The sequence below is a fragment of the Sorex araneus genome, chromosome 7, assembly GCF_027595985.1.
Source record: "Sorex araneus isolate mSorAra2 chromosome 7, mSorAra2.pri, whole genome shotgun sequence".
In the NCBI taxonomy this organism is placed as follows: Eukaryota; Metazoa; Chordata; class Mammalia; order Eulipotyphla; family Soricidae; genus Sorex; species Sorex araneus.
The window spans coordinates 46458150-46477935 of NC_073308.1; the positions used below are offsets into that span (position 1 = coordinate 46458150).

The following is a 19786-nucleotide window of genomic DNA, read 5'->3' on the forward strand; positions in this document are numbered from 1 at the left end:
CGCCCCACCCAGTCCATGACCTCAGTCTCCTTTGACCTTCTCTGTCACCTAAAAATGCCTCATTTCTAATTTACCCCAGAAAGATACCATGTGCTATATCTCTCAAGAAAAACATATCTTTTGCAGAAGAGAAATGCAAAGTCAAATTACAGTGAGAGTGGAAACCACCTAAAACTGTCCTCGAGAGTATGGAGTCCCTTGAAAAGCTTACAGGAGTGGGTTATTTCATTTTGAATATTTTTATATATTTTCAAAGGCATGTAATTGTCAGTGAGATAAATATATTCCTTCTTATTAGGTTATTAAATGTGACGTGTATACCAAACCCAGGGTTATAAAGTCTGCTCTAACACTAAGTTCTCTTAATTTTTATAGCGAAGTGAAATTCATCCTTTGTCTTCTGCAACTTCTGTTATTCATGAAGATGAAAATTTCAATAACTTTTGGGGAATTCCAAGCACTTCCTAGGCTCTAAATTGATCATATAATGCTGAATTTGGTATTGGTTTTGGGGCCACACCCAGCTGTGCTCAGGGCATACTGCTGGCTCTGCATTCCAAGGTCACTCCTGGTGGTCCTTGAGGACAATATGGGGCCCTGGGGATAGAACTGCAATTAGATGCATGCATGACAAGTGCCCTACCTGCTGTATTATCTCTCCACCCCCTAAGCCCCGTGGAAAAAAATTAATACATTTTTTGACCTAGAAAACCCATGCAGAAATAAGATATCTCTGAGTCCGTCATGCTCACTGTCCAGACCTTTCTCCTCTGCACTTTCTCTGGGTAATTTCAAGGAAGCTGAAGGTACAGGTATTTGACTTCTAAGTAGTACTACTCAGTGAAGTCAGATGACCTTGGCATGACACCTCTTAAGAAGTTGTATAGTATTGGCAAGTAGCACAAGTTAATGTTTAAGGGCACAGTTTTAAAATAAGTCTGCTAAGATTGGATCTTATCTGATGACCTTTGCAGCAAGAGTCTCTTCTGTAAAGTGGAGAAACAATATAATGGGAAAGTTGGTGTTAGATGAATGCATAAGATGATCTGGTCGTTTGTAGTATGTAGTGAATATATGAACATGCTAACAACTTCTACCATCACATGTTTTTATTTTTATTTTTTTGTTTTGTTTTGTTTTTTTGGGTCACACCCAGCTATACACAGGGGTTACTCCTGACTCTGCACTCAGGAATTACTCCTGGTGGTGCTCAGGTGACCATATGGGATGCTAGGAATTGAACCCGGGTCGGCAGGGTGCAAGGCAAAAGCCCTACCCTCTGTGCTATTGCTCCAGCCCTCTCCATCACATTTTTTAAAACTTCTTAACCAAGAATCAAATGCTTAGCCCAGATTCTACAAAGAACCATAGGAATAATATTGAAAATGATAACCCACCAACTCCCATTTCTTCAGTAACAAGGCATCAACCCCAGGATCCTTATTTCTGCACATGGGTCATTTTTTATAATTAGAGACAACTGCCATTGCCATGTTCCAGACAGCCTCTGTCCCTACATATGCACTGCTGTTTGAAGTCAAGACAGGCATCAAGTACCAGCACAACCTTAATCCCTTAGGGTCTCCCTAACAGAACATTTTTCTGCACTGCCTTGTCTCTGTGAAAGATTTTGTGAAACAGAGGAAGGATCCCCTCTCCTATAATCCTTGGATGGCCACTTCTAGCTCTCAAACCAGACAAAAGCAATTGGAGTCTTCTTTATGAGCTGTATTCTCATGTGGATCTCTCAATTCCACAGCAGTACATCGCACTTCAGCAAGCCATGGTTGGAGAAAAATAGACCTGCAAAGTCACATGTGTGAAGAAAATGTGTTGTTTTTCAGAGCTCTGATGTTGTTTATGCTGTTCTTGGCAGCAACAGCCATGGGGAGCTGATTACTTCATTTTGGCTAATTATACCAGGTAAGTTACATCTAATAAGCATGGGTTTATTATGGTGGTGCACCCTTGGATACAGAAATCATCAACAATTGGACCATGCACCACAGGATGTGTATAGTGGGTTAGGAATTGGAGAGGAGAACTTTGCTAGAGTTTTCCTTCTTCCCTACTGTTTTGTGAGTCTCCCTTATAGAATATCCCACATAAAAGTAATACAATTGTAGTCATAGTACAACAATTCATTCTCAGATGAGCCACTCTATGAATGGGATACAAGTCAGAATGTCTCCACCAGAGTCTCATGAGCAGGACTCAGGTTTCCCAAACTCATTTCTTTGTTTAAAATACAGATTCCCAGACCCTCCCCCAAAGAATATGATTTGGTATGTCTGGAATGGGGCCAAGCATGATTTTTATGCTCAGCAAAATTAGGGGAACACTCATGGGTAATAGTGTAATTAGTACCAGAGCTTTACAGATGAAGAAAATGAGGCTCAGAGAGGTTAGGTGAGTTGACAAGAGGACAAACATGTCAACAATGGCACATCCAGCATCTGGAAACAGGTTTACGGGCCAGGTTTATTGGGTCTCTGAGATCCCATGCCACCCTGGCTCCTCATTCTAGCCTGTAAATGACTCTCCAGTATTTCTTTCTTTCTGGAATCAGGATTATTTTTTCTACCCTACCAGCAAAGTAGAAGATTTTGCCTAGGAATTTGATGACCTGTAATGCACTGTCCTGAAACTTAGCCCTGAACTGTGGGATGACGGTGAAGCCAATTTCCAAGGGACTCAATCAATGCATGTGGCTCAGGCGCCTAGGCTGACTAGAACTCAGAGAAGTACCTTCTCCAGGCTGGCTGGAGGTGAGATGCAGCTAAGGTGAGGCCCACCTTCGGTCACTTGCATAAGTTACTGCCTTTCCAGTCACCAGACTGATTTCCATTGGTTGTAAATTAGCTTTGAACTTCTGAGGCTGCTCATTCAGTAACAATAAGCAAGAGACCATTAAATCCTTTCCTGTGGCACATGTAACCAACCCTTCACAGTCACATTGGCCACTCTGTCTCCACCAACTTGTATGGCACTTGGTCCCCCACTGCAATGGGGACATGTTTAGGGTCTCCTAGACATAGCATTGCATCCCCACCTTTTCACCTCTACCGACCTCTGCTCTTCTCCCAGAATCTTCCTTCTCAAAGGCTGTCTTCCAGAAACTTCACTGATTCCCTGGCTGAAAATACTTTCTTGGTCCGTGAAGGATTAAGTTTACCTATGTGTGCAATTTTCAAGTATCACTGTATCACTGACATCTCGTTGCTCATTGATTTGCTCGAGCAGGCACCAGTAACATCTCTATTGTGAGACTTGTTACTGTTTTTGGCATATTGAATATGCCCTGGGTAGCTTGCCAGGCTTTGCCGTGTGGGCGGGATACTCTCAGTAGCTTGCCGGGCTCTCCGAGAGGGATGGAGGAATCGAACCCGGGTTGGCCACATGCAAGGCAAATGCCCTACCCGCATTTTAAAGGTGTGATGTGAATTTTTTCATATTTTCTTCCTTTAACTTTCACCTTAAATGTATGTAATTATCAAATAATGACACAAGTAAGCAACATTTTAAAAATTAAACAATAAAATCAACACCTAGAAACCATTGCTAATACCTGATATGTGGTTCATATGCCTTGCTTATTTTTTCTGTGACAGTTTTTTTCCATTAATATAAAAATTGGCTGAAACAGTAACTATTTTTTAATCATTAAAAAAAAACAACCCTAGATCACAGATCTTTTTTTATATAACTAAGTAGTTACCCACTGCATTACTTTTAAGATCTAAAATGTATTTCTGTGTAAAGATGTTCCTTTATTTATTTAACAAGTGCCCTAATGGGTTCTAAAAATGTTTTTCTTTTTTCACTATCCAAAACAGTGCTTTACAAATAGCCTTCAGATGAACTCAACAACTTCCTAAGGATACATTCCTAAAATTAGAACCACTGGGCCCAAACAAGGATTTTTTTAAGATGAGTACCACCAGTTTAGCCTAGAGTCATTTACCTTCCTATAGTTGTGTTTAGAAAGCACCTACTTTCAGGGATGGAGGGGTATAGTACAGTGGGTAGGGTATATTTGCCTTGCATGCGGCAGACCCGGGTTCGATCCCCAGCATCCCATATAGTCCCCCGAGCACCACCAGAAGTAATTCGTGAGTGCAGAGCCAGGGGTAACCCCTGTGCATCGCCTGGTGTGACCAAAAAAGAAAAAAAATAGAAAGCACCTATTTTCCAGGGCCAGAGAGAGAATTCTGCATGCTTTGCCTGTGGGAATCCCATCATTGGGACACAGAGCCAGTAGTAGCCCTGAGCACTGCTGGCTGTGGCCCCCCAAACAAACAAAAAAACTATCCTTTCTTCTAATTTTTCTAACCTAGGTATTTTTTAAAAGAAAAATAATTTGCAACTTAATTTAAAAAAAGTCTTGTTTCTGTGGTTGCTCAAATTTGCTTATATATTGATTTTTTCAATGAGAATTTTTTAAATATTTACTACTTCATTGCATTTCTCCTGAATTAACTCCTGCTGCTCCTTGATAACATTTAATTTAGCTATTTTTCTTTCTCTCCTTCATTTTTAAGATACTTAATGTTCACCTCTTTATCCCCAGTAGCAGTGGCTGACAAACAGGAAATATGAAACAAACTTTCGGACCAAAGCAAGAACCATTTTATTTGTAAGGTGACATGCCACAGTAACAAATAAGTTCCTAGTCTGTCGTTTTTCCATTTTGATTTAGTTACTGGTACCTTTATGTGACCAAATTTTCTCATGTCATTATATGTATGGTTTGCTAGTTTTGTCTTTACAGTTAGGATTAACTCAAGATGATAATTTTTTAGATATATAACCTTTGACACATCTACATTTTAAATTAAAGATGTTCCACTCAAATGTTTCAGTTTGTGAGGTGAAATTAGAAATATCATCCATGGGGCTGGAGCGATAGCACAGCGGGTAGGGCATTTGCCTTGCATGCAGCTGACCTAGGTTCGATTCCCAGCATCCTATATGGTCCCCTGTGCATCACCAGGGGTAATTCCTGAGTGCAGAGCCAGGAATAACCCCTGTGCATCGCCAGGTGTGACCCAAAAAGAAAAAAAAATATCATCCTTTACTTTAATTATCAATTAGTTGGCCCAATATATTCGTTCAATATCCCATTTTTTCCCACATTGACATCATAGGCTCTCACCTATACATATGTGCATATATATACATATATATCATGTATACACATACAATTCATATGTACCCAAAACATTCATTTTTAAATTTTCTCTCCTATTGCATGACATTTCTGTAAGTTCCCTACAAAACTCCATATTCTTTTAATTACAGAAACATAAAATCGGTCTTAGTGTCTGGTAGTGTCTCTCATTTTCAAAATTAGGGGTCCGATTTTAGCACCTTTACTTTTCCAGGTGAACTTTCGTAATGTTTCCCCAAACAGTTCATTGGCACTTTGATTGGCATTGTGTTAAATTTATTCATTAATTGACATCTTTGCAATATTAAATCTTCTCACCTCTCTGCCAGCTGGAAGTATTTTGTCCTTCCTCTGAACTCCCTTAGCACTTCATACCTTTTAAAAAATCACTTTCTAAACTCTGCCCACCCAATTTTTTAAGCCTGTAACCCGAGAGTTGTTCCCTCCCCTTTCCTCTCCAACCTTCATCCCATCCAATCAATCATCAAGTCCCGTCAATGCTACCTCCTAAATTTTATCCACTCCTGCCTGTCCCCACTACTGGCTCTCCGTCCAAGCTGCCATCATTTCTGGCCAGAGTCACTATATTTACCTCCAACTGACCTCCTTGGATCCACTCTGGCTTCCAAACTATTCTTTTCCACCATAACATGAGTTACCTTTTTAAAATGATTATTAATTTTGATAAGAGTCTTGGGGACCCAGGAGTCACTGGCTGCAATTCTCAAGTCTTGATGCAGTACTGCTTGGACAAAGCAGTGTTGAGAGCCACCAGAGCCAGGTGATGGTTCTTGGGAGAGACATAGTGCCAAAGATCTTGTGTGTGCAAGGCACGTGATCCACCCCTTTGAGAGCTCTCCTTGGCCCCAGAAATGGGCTTTTAAAAGACAAATCTATAGTACATTCCCACTTAAGACTAGCACAGTATTCCTAGGATAGAGCTTCAACTTTCCCTTCCTAGTTCAAAAACAATCTCTCTTTAATTCATTCTTTCTGTTCTGTCCATAATGACTATCAATATACACCATTGCCTAATATATCTCACCTCATGGCCTTTGTACACACTATTTCCTATTAGCACTGTTCTTAGCCTTCCCCATCACCTTAGATTATGAAGGTTATAGGTCCGATAGATAGATAGATAGATAGATAGATAGATAGATAGATAGATAGATAGATAGATCTGATACATATATATCAGCATCTTGATCTGACTACCGCACTTGTAATAACTATTACACTTTTTGACTGTTTTTATGACTACCACACTTTTAATTCTTTATTTAACTAATCCTCATAATTTTACCACAAAATTATAATTTTAATAACTATTACACTTGGAATTGTTTATTCAAGTTAATCATAATTTTAGCACAAAATTTTAATAATAATAATAATAATAAGTATTTTAACTACAAGACAGAATCACACTCTATCCCAAGTGCTTTGTATACAGACGTATGCAAGACTTGGGTTGGACCAGCTCATGAAACCAGATTGTTAAATTTTTAGGAATGTTTGTAAACTTGCTGATATCGGATTGAAATCATCCATAGTGAAAGCATTTTCACCTTAGAAATCAGCAAATGCTACAAATCTGTTTTTCCTCTTCCTCCTAACAACCGATATCTTTTTCCTGGGGAGCCTGTTTTAAACCATTATTAGTTCACTACTGCTTTCATACATCCCACTACTTCATCTGTACGCAGGTTTGTGAGGTAGGTGTACCATTTCAGAGGTGAGAAAACTAAGAGGTTGATTCACTTGCCAAGATGTCAGAGCTATTTTGCAGCAAGCCAGGCTGTGAGTCCAGGTCCTCTGATCCTAGGGTGTGAGCAGTTCATTTTTACCAGAATGTGGAGGAAAGAAGATTCTTCCTGACCTAACTTGCAGTGTCCAGTGTCTCCAGAAAAAGATACAGTGCTGGGCACAGCTAGAATGCTCGATCACTTATTACTTCATAAACAAGTCATTAATGTCTCAGCACACCAGAAACCACGTTACTAAGTAAAAGACAACAGGTGATAGTGCCAAAAGCCAGAGTTCTCATTCTAACTCCATCTTAAGTCCAGTGATTATTAACCTTGGGCAAGCCACTTCTTCTGTGTCTCACTTTTCTTATCTGCAGAAGAGGAAGTTAAACTAGAAGATCTCCAATGTCTCACCACCTTGAAAGACCTTTTTTGAACTTGCATATAACATGAAATCTGTTACTTACTCAGCCCATGTGATTTCATCTTTCACTAGGCTCTGGATTTCCATGAACTTAGACTGGGACCTCCTCTATTCTGTCTTCATTTTGAAATGTTACTCTTTTGCCTTCTCCTCTGGAAAGATCCCTTGGATTTTCCAAAGTCATCAGTCCGTAGGGGTTCACTGCTCCTACGACCCTTTTTGCTTTCATATCTCTTGTGGGACTCAACCCAGTTGTGATCTGAGTGTCTCTTTCCCATTCTAAAACTTCAAACGGCTAAAAGAATGCTGATATTGTTGGTTTTATGCCTTGAGCATAATTTGGTATACATATGTGTTCAATGAATATACGGATTGCACTGATACTTCATCCTACCATCAGAGATTCAAATCTAAATGGCCCATGGTCCAGCAGAGGTATTGGTGATTTTCATACCCATGGTAATTTCTCCATTGAGTATGTATTTCTTCTAAATTACTTCCCTAACATCCTGCTCAAAGACCTACTTCATCCTCTATCCTTTATTTATTGCTAACTGGTAACATGACTGATGTTCTTTGCTTCCTGTTTTCTCCCTCTAGAATGTAATATTTATTAAGAGTGGAGACTTTTGGGGCTAGAGTGATAGCACAGTGGGTAGGGTGTTTGCCTTGAACGCGGCTGACCCAGGTTCAATTCCCAGCATGCCATATGGTCCCCCGAGCACCACCAGGAGTAATTCCTGAGTGCATGAGCCAAGAGTAACCCCTGTGCAACTCTGGGTGTGACCCAAAAAGAAAAAAAAAGCAGAGTGGAGACTTTTACAAGCCTCGCTATCCTCATGACAGGTCTATGTACAATATCCAAGATCAGGAAACAAGCCAAGTACCAATGATAGATGAGTAAATAAAGAAGTACTATATATTCACAGTGGAACACCACTCAGCTAAAAGAAAAGAGATGAACTTTCGCTAAAACATGGATAAAACTGGAAGGAATCATAATAAGCAAAATAATCAAAAGAAAAAAAGATGAGGTCACTCATATGTAGAATATAAAGAAATTAGGAAATAGATAAAGTCAAACTAAAACAAATCCTTTGACTCTGAATGAAAAGTGGCATGGCGGTGAAGGGGCATTATGGAGAAGGAAGAGTTGTAGGCGAGGAGAATAGTGTAATGCATTATGATGAGGGAATATTAGAGACTTGGTGATGGCTAAAGTATAGTGACATATATTTTGAAGATGTGTAAAATTGGACCCCTAAAATATAAAGTCTCATAGTCCTCAATAAACACAAAAACAAGCACATTTCTAAAAGATTAAGAACTGTGTGGCTTTATCTGGCCCACTTCCATAATCTAGAGTTTAGATTGGGTAATTAGTACAAATCACTTGAATGAATAAAAACCCAAGTCTCTTTGGAAGCTAGAATAGGAATTAATTTATGGCTATGGATCCACAAAATATAACCCAGTCAATATGTACCTAACTCACACATTCAAAGATAAAAATTTAAGTGCACTTAAATGCTATCCTCTAATATATATGCCTAACTGATATCTAGTCAACCACTATAGTGAAACAAAATTGAGCTATATAAAAGGAGAAAATATAAAATACATTAAAAGAAATTTTCAACATGCCTCATAATTATGAATAAACATATTTCTCTATTATGTATATTCTGTTTAAAGTACAGTATGCTATTGATCTTCTTACCTTTCTTGTTCCCTAACTCAGTTTTACCTAAGATCATCCTTCACCCTTTGGCCTTACATGGAAACCCAAATGTGGTCTTAAAACTTGCCAAAGCCCAAATGCTTATACAAGACATTTAAAGATTTTTAAATTGTGGTAAAATACACATAACAAAAATTATTATCTTAATTTTAGGTGAGCATTTAAACATTATTAAGTATATTCACACTGTTGTGCAATCTACTTCCAGAACTCTTTCCTTGGGAAAATTGGAAACTGCACATATTAAACAATCTCTTTTTCCCTTCCCATAATCCCTAGTAATCACCATTCAACTTTCTGTCTCTGTGAATGGACTGATCTCAGTGTCACGCAGGGATTTTACACTATTATTACTCTCACAGGCTAAGTTCTGATATAAGTTCTACCCAAATTCATTGCCAGAGCTATTGAACCAGCCCTCTCTTCTTTAAGTATGTGTTCACCTCACCCTTGGGACCTTTGCCAACAAGAGTTGGAATATTATCTGTTTTGGGGGGTGGGGCTACAACCAGCAAAGCACCTGGTTCTGTGCTCAGGGATCACTCCTAGCATGTCTTGGGGATACCAGCGATCAAAGCTGGGTGAGCTTCGTGGAAGGCAAGCACATACCCATTATATCTTCCTGGCCCCAGGAATTGTAATATTCTGACTTCTCTTTGCCTACCCAAATCCTCTCCATCTTTAAAAGCCATTACAAATTTCCATTTCCCTCTTAAATTACCATCCCGATATTCTAGTTGCCCCTAAATTATTTTTCTGACACACATTCCATTCTCTGGAAAAATCTAATATTTAGTCACCCTCTACCTAAGAAAAAAGTAAGAGATACAAAGTAAACATTCAAAAAGATATAAACAAAATATTTTAGTTTTATGAATTTTTAAAAATAATTCCACTCTGTAACATCTTTGAACAACTTTCTGAAAAAGTTCTCTTCTAGAGCATTGTTACAGTCAGAAACTTTGTCTAATATAGTATCTGCTACATGAATCAAAGTCTATTCTAGCTTGGTTCCTGAGCGAAAACATTTACAAGGATGCAGTCTTGAAATAAGCCACTAACACCATCTCCTAAAGCAAGCAGAAGCTGCTTACATAAAGTTGACTTTATATTGCCCTGGTCAATCTATTACCCAGTCTCATTGTTCTCACTCTAACAGAAAGACATAGAAAAATGATCAAGATTATTTGGTAAAAGAGGGTGGGAACCAGAAGTACTGAACCATTCTCCTGGAATCATCTCACCCACCTGTATAAATGAACCGCCCTGGAGCTCCTTTGCAGAATTGTTTAGATTTATAAGATAATGTCACTTCCACTACTCCGGGAATGTGCCGAGGAGGAGTCTGTACTCTGATGGCATGAGGGGTGATTAGCTGAAGAGTGAACAGGCAGAGAGATAAAAATACGCATTATACAAGTTATCAATGAGGACTCTGAAGATGTGAGCATCTCCCCATACTATTGCTCTGGGAAAACTGGCCCTAAACCTATATCCCACATGTTTCTTTCTGCCCTTCTTTCATTTCCTCTCAACCCAGTCTGTCTAAGTCTTTCCATTCCTATCTGCAGGGCTCAAGTTCCTCCCACCTCACTCCTATCCCTGAAATCATACCCCCCCTCATTGTCTACACTGTATAAACTCACCTATCAATTTGGCAACTTTCCTATCTAGCAGTGCTGTTACCTACATTTCTGCAACATCTTTCTGTTTATCTCATGAAAGTGGAACACATTAACTTAAAGAAATTAAAAATTATAGAAAACTATTAGTGTTACATAGCCCAGAAATAACTGCTATTAATCTTTGGCATGTTTCCAGTACTGTTCTATGGATGTGTGTTACATAATTAGACTTTACATCTGTAGACACTGTTATTCTAATCCTTTTCTCACTTAGTATTTTAGCATAAACATGCTCCTTTCTTCTGAATTATTAGAATGTTTTCCCCAAAATATAATTTGTAATGATATGCCATTTTATCATTTACTTACTCATTCTCTTAGTATCCAATATCTAGGCTCTTTATAATTTTACATAATTAGAATGAGTACTAGAATGAACTCATAACTTTTTAAAGGATCAACACCTATGGTAAAATTATGGATTATATGGTTTTAAATTCTGGTATGCTATTTGTAGTAGGTGTCCCATGATCTGCATTAATGCGGCTAATGCTCCAGGAGTTAATATTTCCCCAGAATCCTTTGGGTGAAAGGAAATTAACCTTTTCTTACCTCACTCCATACAAGCATGGTCCCAAACACTACTTGGAGGCCATCAAAGAAGTTGTCTCCAATGATAATGACCATAGCTCCTCCTGTGGTCCAGCCTTCACTTGGACTAATGGCTTTGATGCAGGGGGTAGCTGTGAAGAGAAAAGGAAAAAGCTAGTAGGTCTGCCCTTTGGTGCTTACATTTAGAGTTTGGGTATGTGCTGTTCTTGAAAATGGTTGGTCATTTGAGAAGTTAAGTTGTGCTTTGCTGACTTGACACCATTTACTAATTGGTTGTTGGTTTTCACCAGGTCATTAAAGACTAAGGAGTTGACCATTGCATATAAAAAAAAAAAAAAGAAGAACACTTAGCTAATTGTGTAAAGAGTATTTTTAAAACTCTTGTTTTTTCCTATATTTTTATAAGTTGACCACACTGGAAAATGCGTAAATCCCTTTTCTCTCCCCACCTTCTCTGCTCCAAGATGTTAAGATTTATAAGGCTTGTTAACATGCTAGAGAGAGGAGGGAAAAACAAAAACTATCATAGCTGGCCTTTAAAAGTTCTATCAAGAGACAATCCTAATCACTTTCTAACTTTGTAGGAAGGATTTCTTCTCCTTCTTCCACATGTTCCAGGCCTCTGGACTTTACATCCCAATAGGAACTCAATATGGTTTTCAGACCATAACTAAAGTCAATCCATCACTCCATTTCCAAAGTTGACAAGGTCAAAGGTGGAGGAGAATTTTGGCAGGACTCCAAAAACATGAGCCCCCTTTGAACAGCCAGTCAATCACATCCAATCAGTCAAAAGAAACTGGATGGGTTCCTAGTTCTGAACTCTGGGATTTTCTTCTCCCCTTTCAGTGCCCACTGTGGGAGAATTAACACCACTCCAAATTCTTTACTGATTCAATCATTTTCTTTCAGTTCATTAATTCCTATTTAAAGTGATACAAGACACGTTTTTAGGGCTGAGTTAAGGCAGGTGGGCAGTATACAGAAAAACACACCAAAATAGAAGCTACTTTAGCCTTTCATTCTATTATATAAAGGTCTTCCTCCAGTCCGGTGAAAGTGCAAAAAAGGAAGAAGAATTTAGATGGAATTTTCTAGGTTTGTCAGTTATCATAACACAATATATTTTAATTTTTTGGACAACTTGAAGTTTAACAGTTACCACTATTTCTAATTACTTTAATGCACTTGGAAAACTACCCAGAGCAGATCATGATTTCTTCTTGTCCAAGCAAACAAAAATCAATTAGTGTCAGTTTCATTCTGCACATTGTTTTGTTTTGCCCACAATCTGTTTAAGGGCACATCTGACACTTATTCATACATGTCTGGCACTGTAATGTTCCTGTTTAACTAAGATGTCATAGGACTACATTTGCCTGAAACGCCAGTCTAGGAAAGAGGAAAACAGAGGACTGAATGGAAGAAAGAGAGGCATAGTGGGCTGAGATTAGCTGGGAAATGGGTGAGGGTGCAATGGTGGGGGAGTTCGTGTTTACAGCTTCATTTTAGAACCGCATGACTTTATGGATTTTCTGGACTCCCACTCTGAGACAAACATTTGAAATTTCAGCAAGGAAATTTGTGGAGAACCTCATTTGTCTGCCATGCTCTACACTGGCAGCCAACAGCCCTACCTTCTGAGGGATCCAGTCTCCTTGCTCTCCGTCCGTGTTTAGAGTTGTTATGAACAAACATGTTGTCAGAAACAGCCAGTACATGTCCATCCACATTCACGGTTGTGGACAACACAACCTGCATATTAAAAGGAGAAGACGTGGAAGGGTAAAGTTAGTGCCCCAGGAAGCAGCAAATACACCACACTTCAGTTTTGCCAGACTTCCATGTGACTAGTGAGAGAGAAGGAAAAGAACTCAGGTGGTGCAGGGTATGCCCGCAGCATCTCAACAAGTGACCATCTTCGTGTAACTGTGATAGAATGTCATGCAAAAATTGGAGGCTGTTCCTAGGCCTGTGTTGTCACCGGCTGTGCTCAAACTGTGGCCCAAAGGATAAAGTGGAGAAGCTGGCCATCTGACAGCTGGTTTCAGAAACATAGTACTCTATCAAAAAAGACTTGGACAACTATTCCCAGCTGACCCACAAGAGGTAGGCACCACAGAGCCTATTGCACATGACCAAGAAGTTCAGATCTGAACACCAGCTGGAAAATCACTTCTCCAAGCTTGGAATGGGCTCTAGGACTTCTGACGTGTGCTAACATAATGCCGGGCAGGGACATGCTGCCTGATGAGTTGTTTGTGGTGTCCCCACCCACTAGAGCAGAGGAAGAGACACTTCAATAAGATAAAGTTGTTGGAATTCAGTGTTGAAATGTAGAGCCTTTGGTATCTAACAGAAGAAGGGGCCAAGGTGGGTGTGGTGTGGCGAAAGAGAAGGGATTTGGAGTCAGATAGGCTGACCTCCAGTCCCACTGCTGGTAGGTGTAGTCTTGAACAAATCACTTAACCTTTTGATCTCCCAGTTTCTTATCTGTAAAACAGAAACAACAAAGCCTAGTTCAAAGGGCTGAACGAGCTAAAACAAAAAGAAAATGAGATAATGCATGTCCTAGCAGTTATGCGGGACCTAACACATGACAAATTAAGATCAATTTATCTTCTAATTGCTTCATCCCTGCCTCCTTTGACCAGTCAATAAAACAGATGACTCACCAAGCCCCTCACATGAGTCTAAGCCCTTGGGGGGCGCTCTAGTAACGGGGTACACGGACATACATCAAAGTTTTTGAGCATGGCCTCTTCTCTCAAAGAGCTCACTTCAGGCTGGAAAATGAGGCTAACACAGTAACACAGAAAATGGGATCAAACGGAAAGTTCTGCTTCTGTGCTGCAGTCAGAGGTGTGAGAGACGTTGATGAAGGGGAGATCAATAAAGGTAGAGTAGTCAAGAAAGTGGAGTAGAAGAGAGCAGACTTTAGTATACCCACCAACTTATGAACCAGGAAGATGAGCCATTCTGGATATGAATCTACTTGTCAGTTATACATGGCAATTTTCCTTTTGAAAAGGGAATCAGTTATATATGTATTCATGCACACATATAGACCTTTTAAGAGAAATCACAGAATAGGATCCATGTTTTAAATGGCAGTTTCATGGTGACAGAAATTATTAGATTTTTAGTGGTGACCATATTGTGTTGTTTATAGATGTTGAATTATATACAACTTATACAATGTCACAAGCCATTGTATAAGTAATACATAATTCAAAAACCTTTTGTCCCCCAATTAAATTTGCTGATACTATAATTCTAATGTGTGTGTTAACCTTTCTTGGCATATTAAATGAAGGTAAAAAGAAGGAATGTCTTAATCCTGATTTTCCTCCTAATATTATCAAATTACATATAAATTTGATATTATGAATAATTCCAAACAGATTAACATAAAAAGTCTATAACGGTCCATAATTCAGCTTAATTATTCAGCAAAATATTATTATTCTCATTTTATTTATACCGCGATCCCTACTCATAAAGGTAATGATAATCAGAAATTATTCAGCAAAATATTATTATTCTCATTTTATTTATACTGTGATCCCTACTCATAAAGGTAATGAAATTTACATGCATTTAAATACACAAATCTTAGCTACACAATTTTACAAGTGGATATACTCGGGTAATCCACAGCTTATCATAATATGGATTATTTCCATCTCTCAAGAAAGTTACCTTATCAGTCCGTCCCACCTGATATCCTCCCAAACCAAGATAACATTATTTTTATTTCCTTTTCAAAAAGCACATCAAGTTGCAGTTTTTAAAATTTCAATATATTTTAACATAATAGATTTAAAAGAAACCCTAAAGCTTGGATTTCACAGCCTGAGACCATGAGTATAAAAGTGGTCTTTAGAACCTTTTTAATGGGCGTAGTGGATTATAATCATTTAACCCAAAAGCATTCAAGGAGTTCCTGCTACATGATGGATATTATCCAAGTCCTGGGGATTCAAAGATGAAAAAGGAATGTGTTCTCCTCCTGAAGTCTCTCCCATACTTCATTTCCTCATGTGAGTGCAGTAAGGGAACAGGTGGAGTTGTTCTCCATCTTTGCTTAAAGTACCCTCAATTATCATTTAGAAAATTATTACCAATATAGTTGTTCACAATTTAGGGATGTTGCCTGTCTAGCTCCAGACCTGTTCTAAATTGTGTCTGCATATTTATTATTATTATTATTATTATTATTATTATTATTATTATTTGCTTTTGGGGGGTCACACCCAGAGATGCTCAGGGCTTACTCCTGGCTCTGCACTAAGAAATTACTCCTGGCGGTGCTCAGGGGACCATATGGGATGCTGGGGATTAAACTCGGGTCATCTGCCTCCAAGGCAGACTCCCTCCCAGATGTACTTATGGCTCCAGCCCCATGTCTGCGCATTAGAGTGTGGGAAAAGTCCTTCCAAAAAGATTTTATCAGGTGGTAGACACAATAAATCTGAGACTGACACAATAAACTATCACTCTCCACAAGTGCACAAAGGCTCAAATACTTATGAGGGCAACCTCAGCAAGCCTGGTGGCATGACAGTCAAAGAGAGAAAACCTGGGTCTTCTGGCTATGAGATTATGAAGTATCCTGGTCAAGGCAAAGGGAAAGTTGAAAGTATTCATTTCTGTACATTCTTACCTTCTAAAAATAATAAAAGATGGAGAGGATATTAGACATTGCAAATGGATTTTCAAAGACATCCTGTCATTCTGGGAAACATACAAAAACAAAACACAAACAAGAGAGTGATTCCAACTTAACTGCTAATGAAATTTACTCAGCACATATAGGAGAACCTCAGCCCTGTCTGAGGATTATGTAGCTGGAAAGAATATTCTCTCTGAGACTGCTTTAATCCATTCCACAAGCTTCTTGTCATACTGTACTTTAATGCTCCTCCTGCATTCCTACCACAAAATATGGGGCTTTCCTGAGCCAGCTGATTTCATCATTGTCCATTTGGGTGGAGTAAGACTCAGTTCCAAAGTGAACATTTCCCAAATGACATACCCTGATGGTTCAGATGCACTTCATTATTTTCTATTAACAATGGAAATAAATTTTAATCTCTTGCTGGCTAGAGCTGGCCTCTCATGACAGCAAGGGAATTAACCTGAATTATTTCAGTGTCTGTAAAATTTATTACAAGATTTTAAATTATGTCCAAATGTATGTGTATATATATAGATAGAAGGGTGGGGGGAGGCTATGAGGAAAGTTCCAGTTTTCAATATTGCAAGTATCTTATACTATGAGGTATCCAAAAGAACCATCAATGAAACTGAAGTTGCAAACTGTAAATAATTTAATTCACACACTACACCATGTGAAATCAGACAGACACATTTGGTGTTTGTTCTTATACACAGACACACAGATAGACAGGCAGACAGACGGACAGACAGACAGACAGACACACACACACACACACACACACACACATTGACTTTTAGTTAAAGTACTTTTACCTCTGGCAGAATAAACTACATTATGGAGATGAGGATACATTCAGTACATTCGAAACTTCAAATTTAATTTCCTTCCCTGTTTTCTGGTGAACAATGACAATACTGATATTATTCTATTTGGAGAAGTTAATGTTTCTGAATGTTTGAAGACTAAAGGAAGTGGAATGTGCATTCCAGCATCGTCTCACTCCCAGGCCTTCCCCTTCCACAAGCCAACTTCTTTCCCCTAGTGAGTATTTCCTGGGTCACAAAGGCTGACCTCTTCCATCTGGAATCAATCAGTCAACCCCTGACAACTTCCTGAAACACCTCACTCCATTTCCTGTTCTCTCCCCCTTCTCTTTTTCCCCCTGGTTTGCTTCACTCTTCAAAACTGCAGGCCACAGCAGCTTAATGTTAGAGGGTCAGACACAGTTAGACTCCAAAACACTACACAAGGACACCTTTGACCTTCAAAAATCTTTACATCTTAGCTAAACAAATCAAGGTCAACATTTCTTACCATTACCTTATTAACTATTTGTATGCATCTTCGTCAATGATCTTCTGATCATATAACCATCAGTACCACTTGTTCTAAGATCAGAAACTGGTGTGTTTTAGAAGTGGCAAATTTCGCATTGACAAAGGTGCCATTTGGAGGTATCTGAAACTAAAACTCACCAGTATTATAACAAACATATGGAGAGTATTCCACACAAAAGAACTTCTATGCCTCATTGGTGTCTCCTATCACCTAAACCTGATACCTAGTCTTTCTAAAGCTGTCAGACTCTCTTGGCACAGCCATTCTGCTGGCACAGCCCAAAAGGATGCCAATTAGGAATACAGATGTCCATAATTTATGTGGGATAGACCCTTGGTTTTTGTTGCTAACACTGGTGACAGCTTTTATTTGTTTCTCATAGTTGGTGTATCTGTATTTCAACTCAAAGCTCCAACTAGCAAAGTCTGCAGATCCGAAAACTAAGCCACTGTGTATTATAGCTCTTCCAATTCAACACAAATGTAACAGTAAATTATGTTCATGCAAATGTTCTTTATAGTGTGATATCATTAAGTGAGGGTTCTAAGAAAGAGAAGTAGATATCAATAGAAGTTGCTTTTACTTTTAAAGTGAAAGTGTTTTTTCTTCTTCAATTTTTACAACTCCTTCGTTTGTTTAAAGTGATATCTCATTTTTGATAAGGCAGGTCAGAAAACACAAATTAATAGGAGAGTGGCAGTGTCATATCCATTTTTAATCATCCAGTTAAAAGGGAGTGATAATAGATTCTATGGGAATAGAAACATTAATTAAAAAGTTTAAAGTTTCTCCCCAAATAAAATTATCTCTTCTTAAAAAATACAGTTTTAAACAATGTTATATATGACTGTGTTGACAATCTGCTAAAAAATACTCACAAAAGTAATTGGCTTTCTTAAATAGTATTTATCTTCTATTACATAAAAGTATTCCCATGTCCCTCACCCAATAATTTATGTAAATCAGGAGCTGAGTTGTAAAGATTTCTCTCTTGCTTATAAAATGTCATGATGGGAGTTATTCTTCAGGTGGACACATCCGTTAATATGCCCGTATAACTAATTTTCCAACAGAGAAACTTCCTGTGTTATCAAGGTGATAGTATGGGGCACATAGGGTTTCTGTTTTTATTTGAGGAAACACCAAGTTGTGCTTAGGGCTTACTCCTGGATCTATGCTCAAGGCTCACTAATGGAGTGGCTCAAGAGTACATACGTGGGGTATAGAACCAGGGTTGGCTGCATGCAAGGCAATTGCCTTAAGAGCCAAACTATTTTTCTAGGCTCTGTGGCAAGGAGATTTTTATCAAACGGATCTACTCTCACCCTAGGGTTGTTTTCATGTTCCATTCTGACATATCTTTGTTTCTTTGGAACATAACTCACATAATTCTTCTGTTTTAATGCTTTGTTTTGGGTTTTTTTTTCTCCCTATACTTCTTAAAGCTCTAAATCCCAACCATATGATTTAATTGAGTTACCTAAGACAGAAGAATGGCAAGTTGACTTTTACTCCTGCCAGCCTTTCTCAGATCCAACCTAGGTGTTCTAACAAAGACCTTAAGTCTTACACAGAAGAGAAAGAGAGACATCAAAATTCTAAATGTGTAGATTGACTAAACAATCTGCTCTTTGAAACAGATGACAATCCCAGTATCTGTAGCCACTAGAGAATTACGTTGGTTTGAACCTTCTATTACGGCTCAGACTTCTAGCTTTAAAAACACCAAATGCTACCTTTAGTCAGGTACATTTGCCTTCCACTTCAGTAAAAGTCAAGCACCTTTCAGCTGAATGTGGGGCCTTTGGTAGTTTAATCTCAGTAAAGCTAAAACATGTTGCTTTTATTGCACTCTCAATGTTAAAGACTTTCTGATACCTACTTACAAACATGCATGCACCCAGCTAAATAAAATAGTCTAAAAAATTCCTGTTATTTTGCCAAGTATGGAAAAAAATTCTTTATGACATTTTACATCTGGAAATGAAATTAAATTCATGATGTGCTTTTCCCTTATAACTGTTCAGTTGCTATATATGTTATTTCAGCTTTCCCAAAGCATAACTGTTATGGGGAGTTTTATTTTCCACCTGTGGAAGAAAAAAAGGGGATATAGAGACCATTAAAGGGATAGAGAAACTCAGGACCGATTTCTAGGTGCAGCAAGCAACCAAGTTTGGTTGGAGTCTCTATCCCGATTCTACAAGAATAATCTGATGAAATACTTATGTTTAATCCTCCATTTATTTAACCAAACTAGCAACAAGCAAACTAATGACTACAAATTCTTTCTCAATATCGCTTTAATTCTTTTCACACTTCATATTTTCAAACCAGAATTAAGTTCAAATTCAAGAATCTTCAACAGTACCTTTAAAGATGTAACCCCTCAAGTACAAATTTTGAATTTTTTGATAACTCCCAGAATTCTTAGCCATCCC

At 38.4% G+C, this 19786-nt stretch overlaps 1 protein-coding gene across 1 annotated transcript in view; it reads right to left on the minus strand.

Moving 5' to 3' along the window:
* EBF2 (EBF transcription factor 2) overlaps window positions 1-19786 on the minus strand; it is a 209546-nt gene that overhangs the window by 36133 nt on the left and 153627 nt on the right. The window contains exons 8-10 of the mRNA XM_004619144.2: window positions 12961-13078; window positions 11324-11454; window positions 10335-10461 (exon numbers count right to left, since the gene is read on the minus strand). Coding sequence (XP_004619201.1) covers window positions 10335-10461; window positions 11324-11454; window positions 12961-13078 — 376 coding nt within the window. The remainder of the gene's footprint in view (window positions 1-10334; window positions 10462-11323; window positions 11455-12960; window positions 13079-19786) is intronic.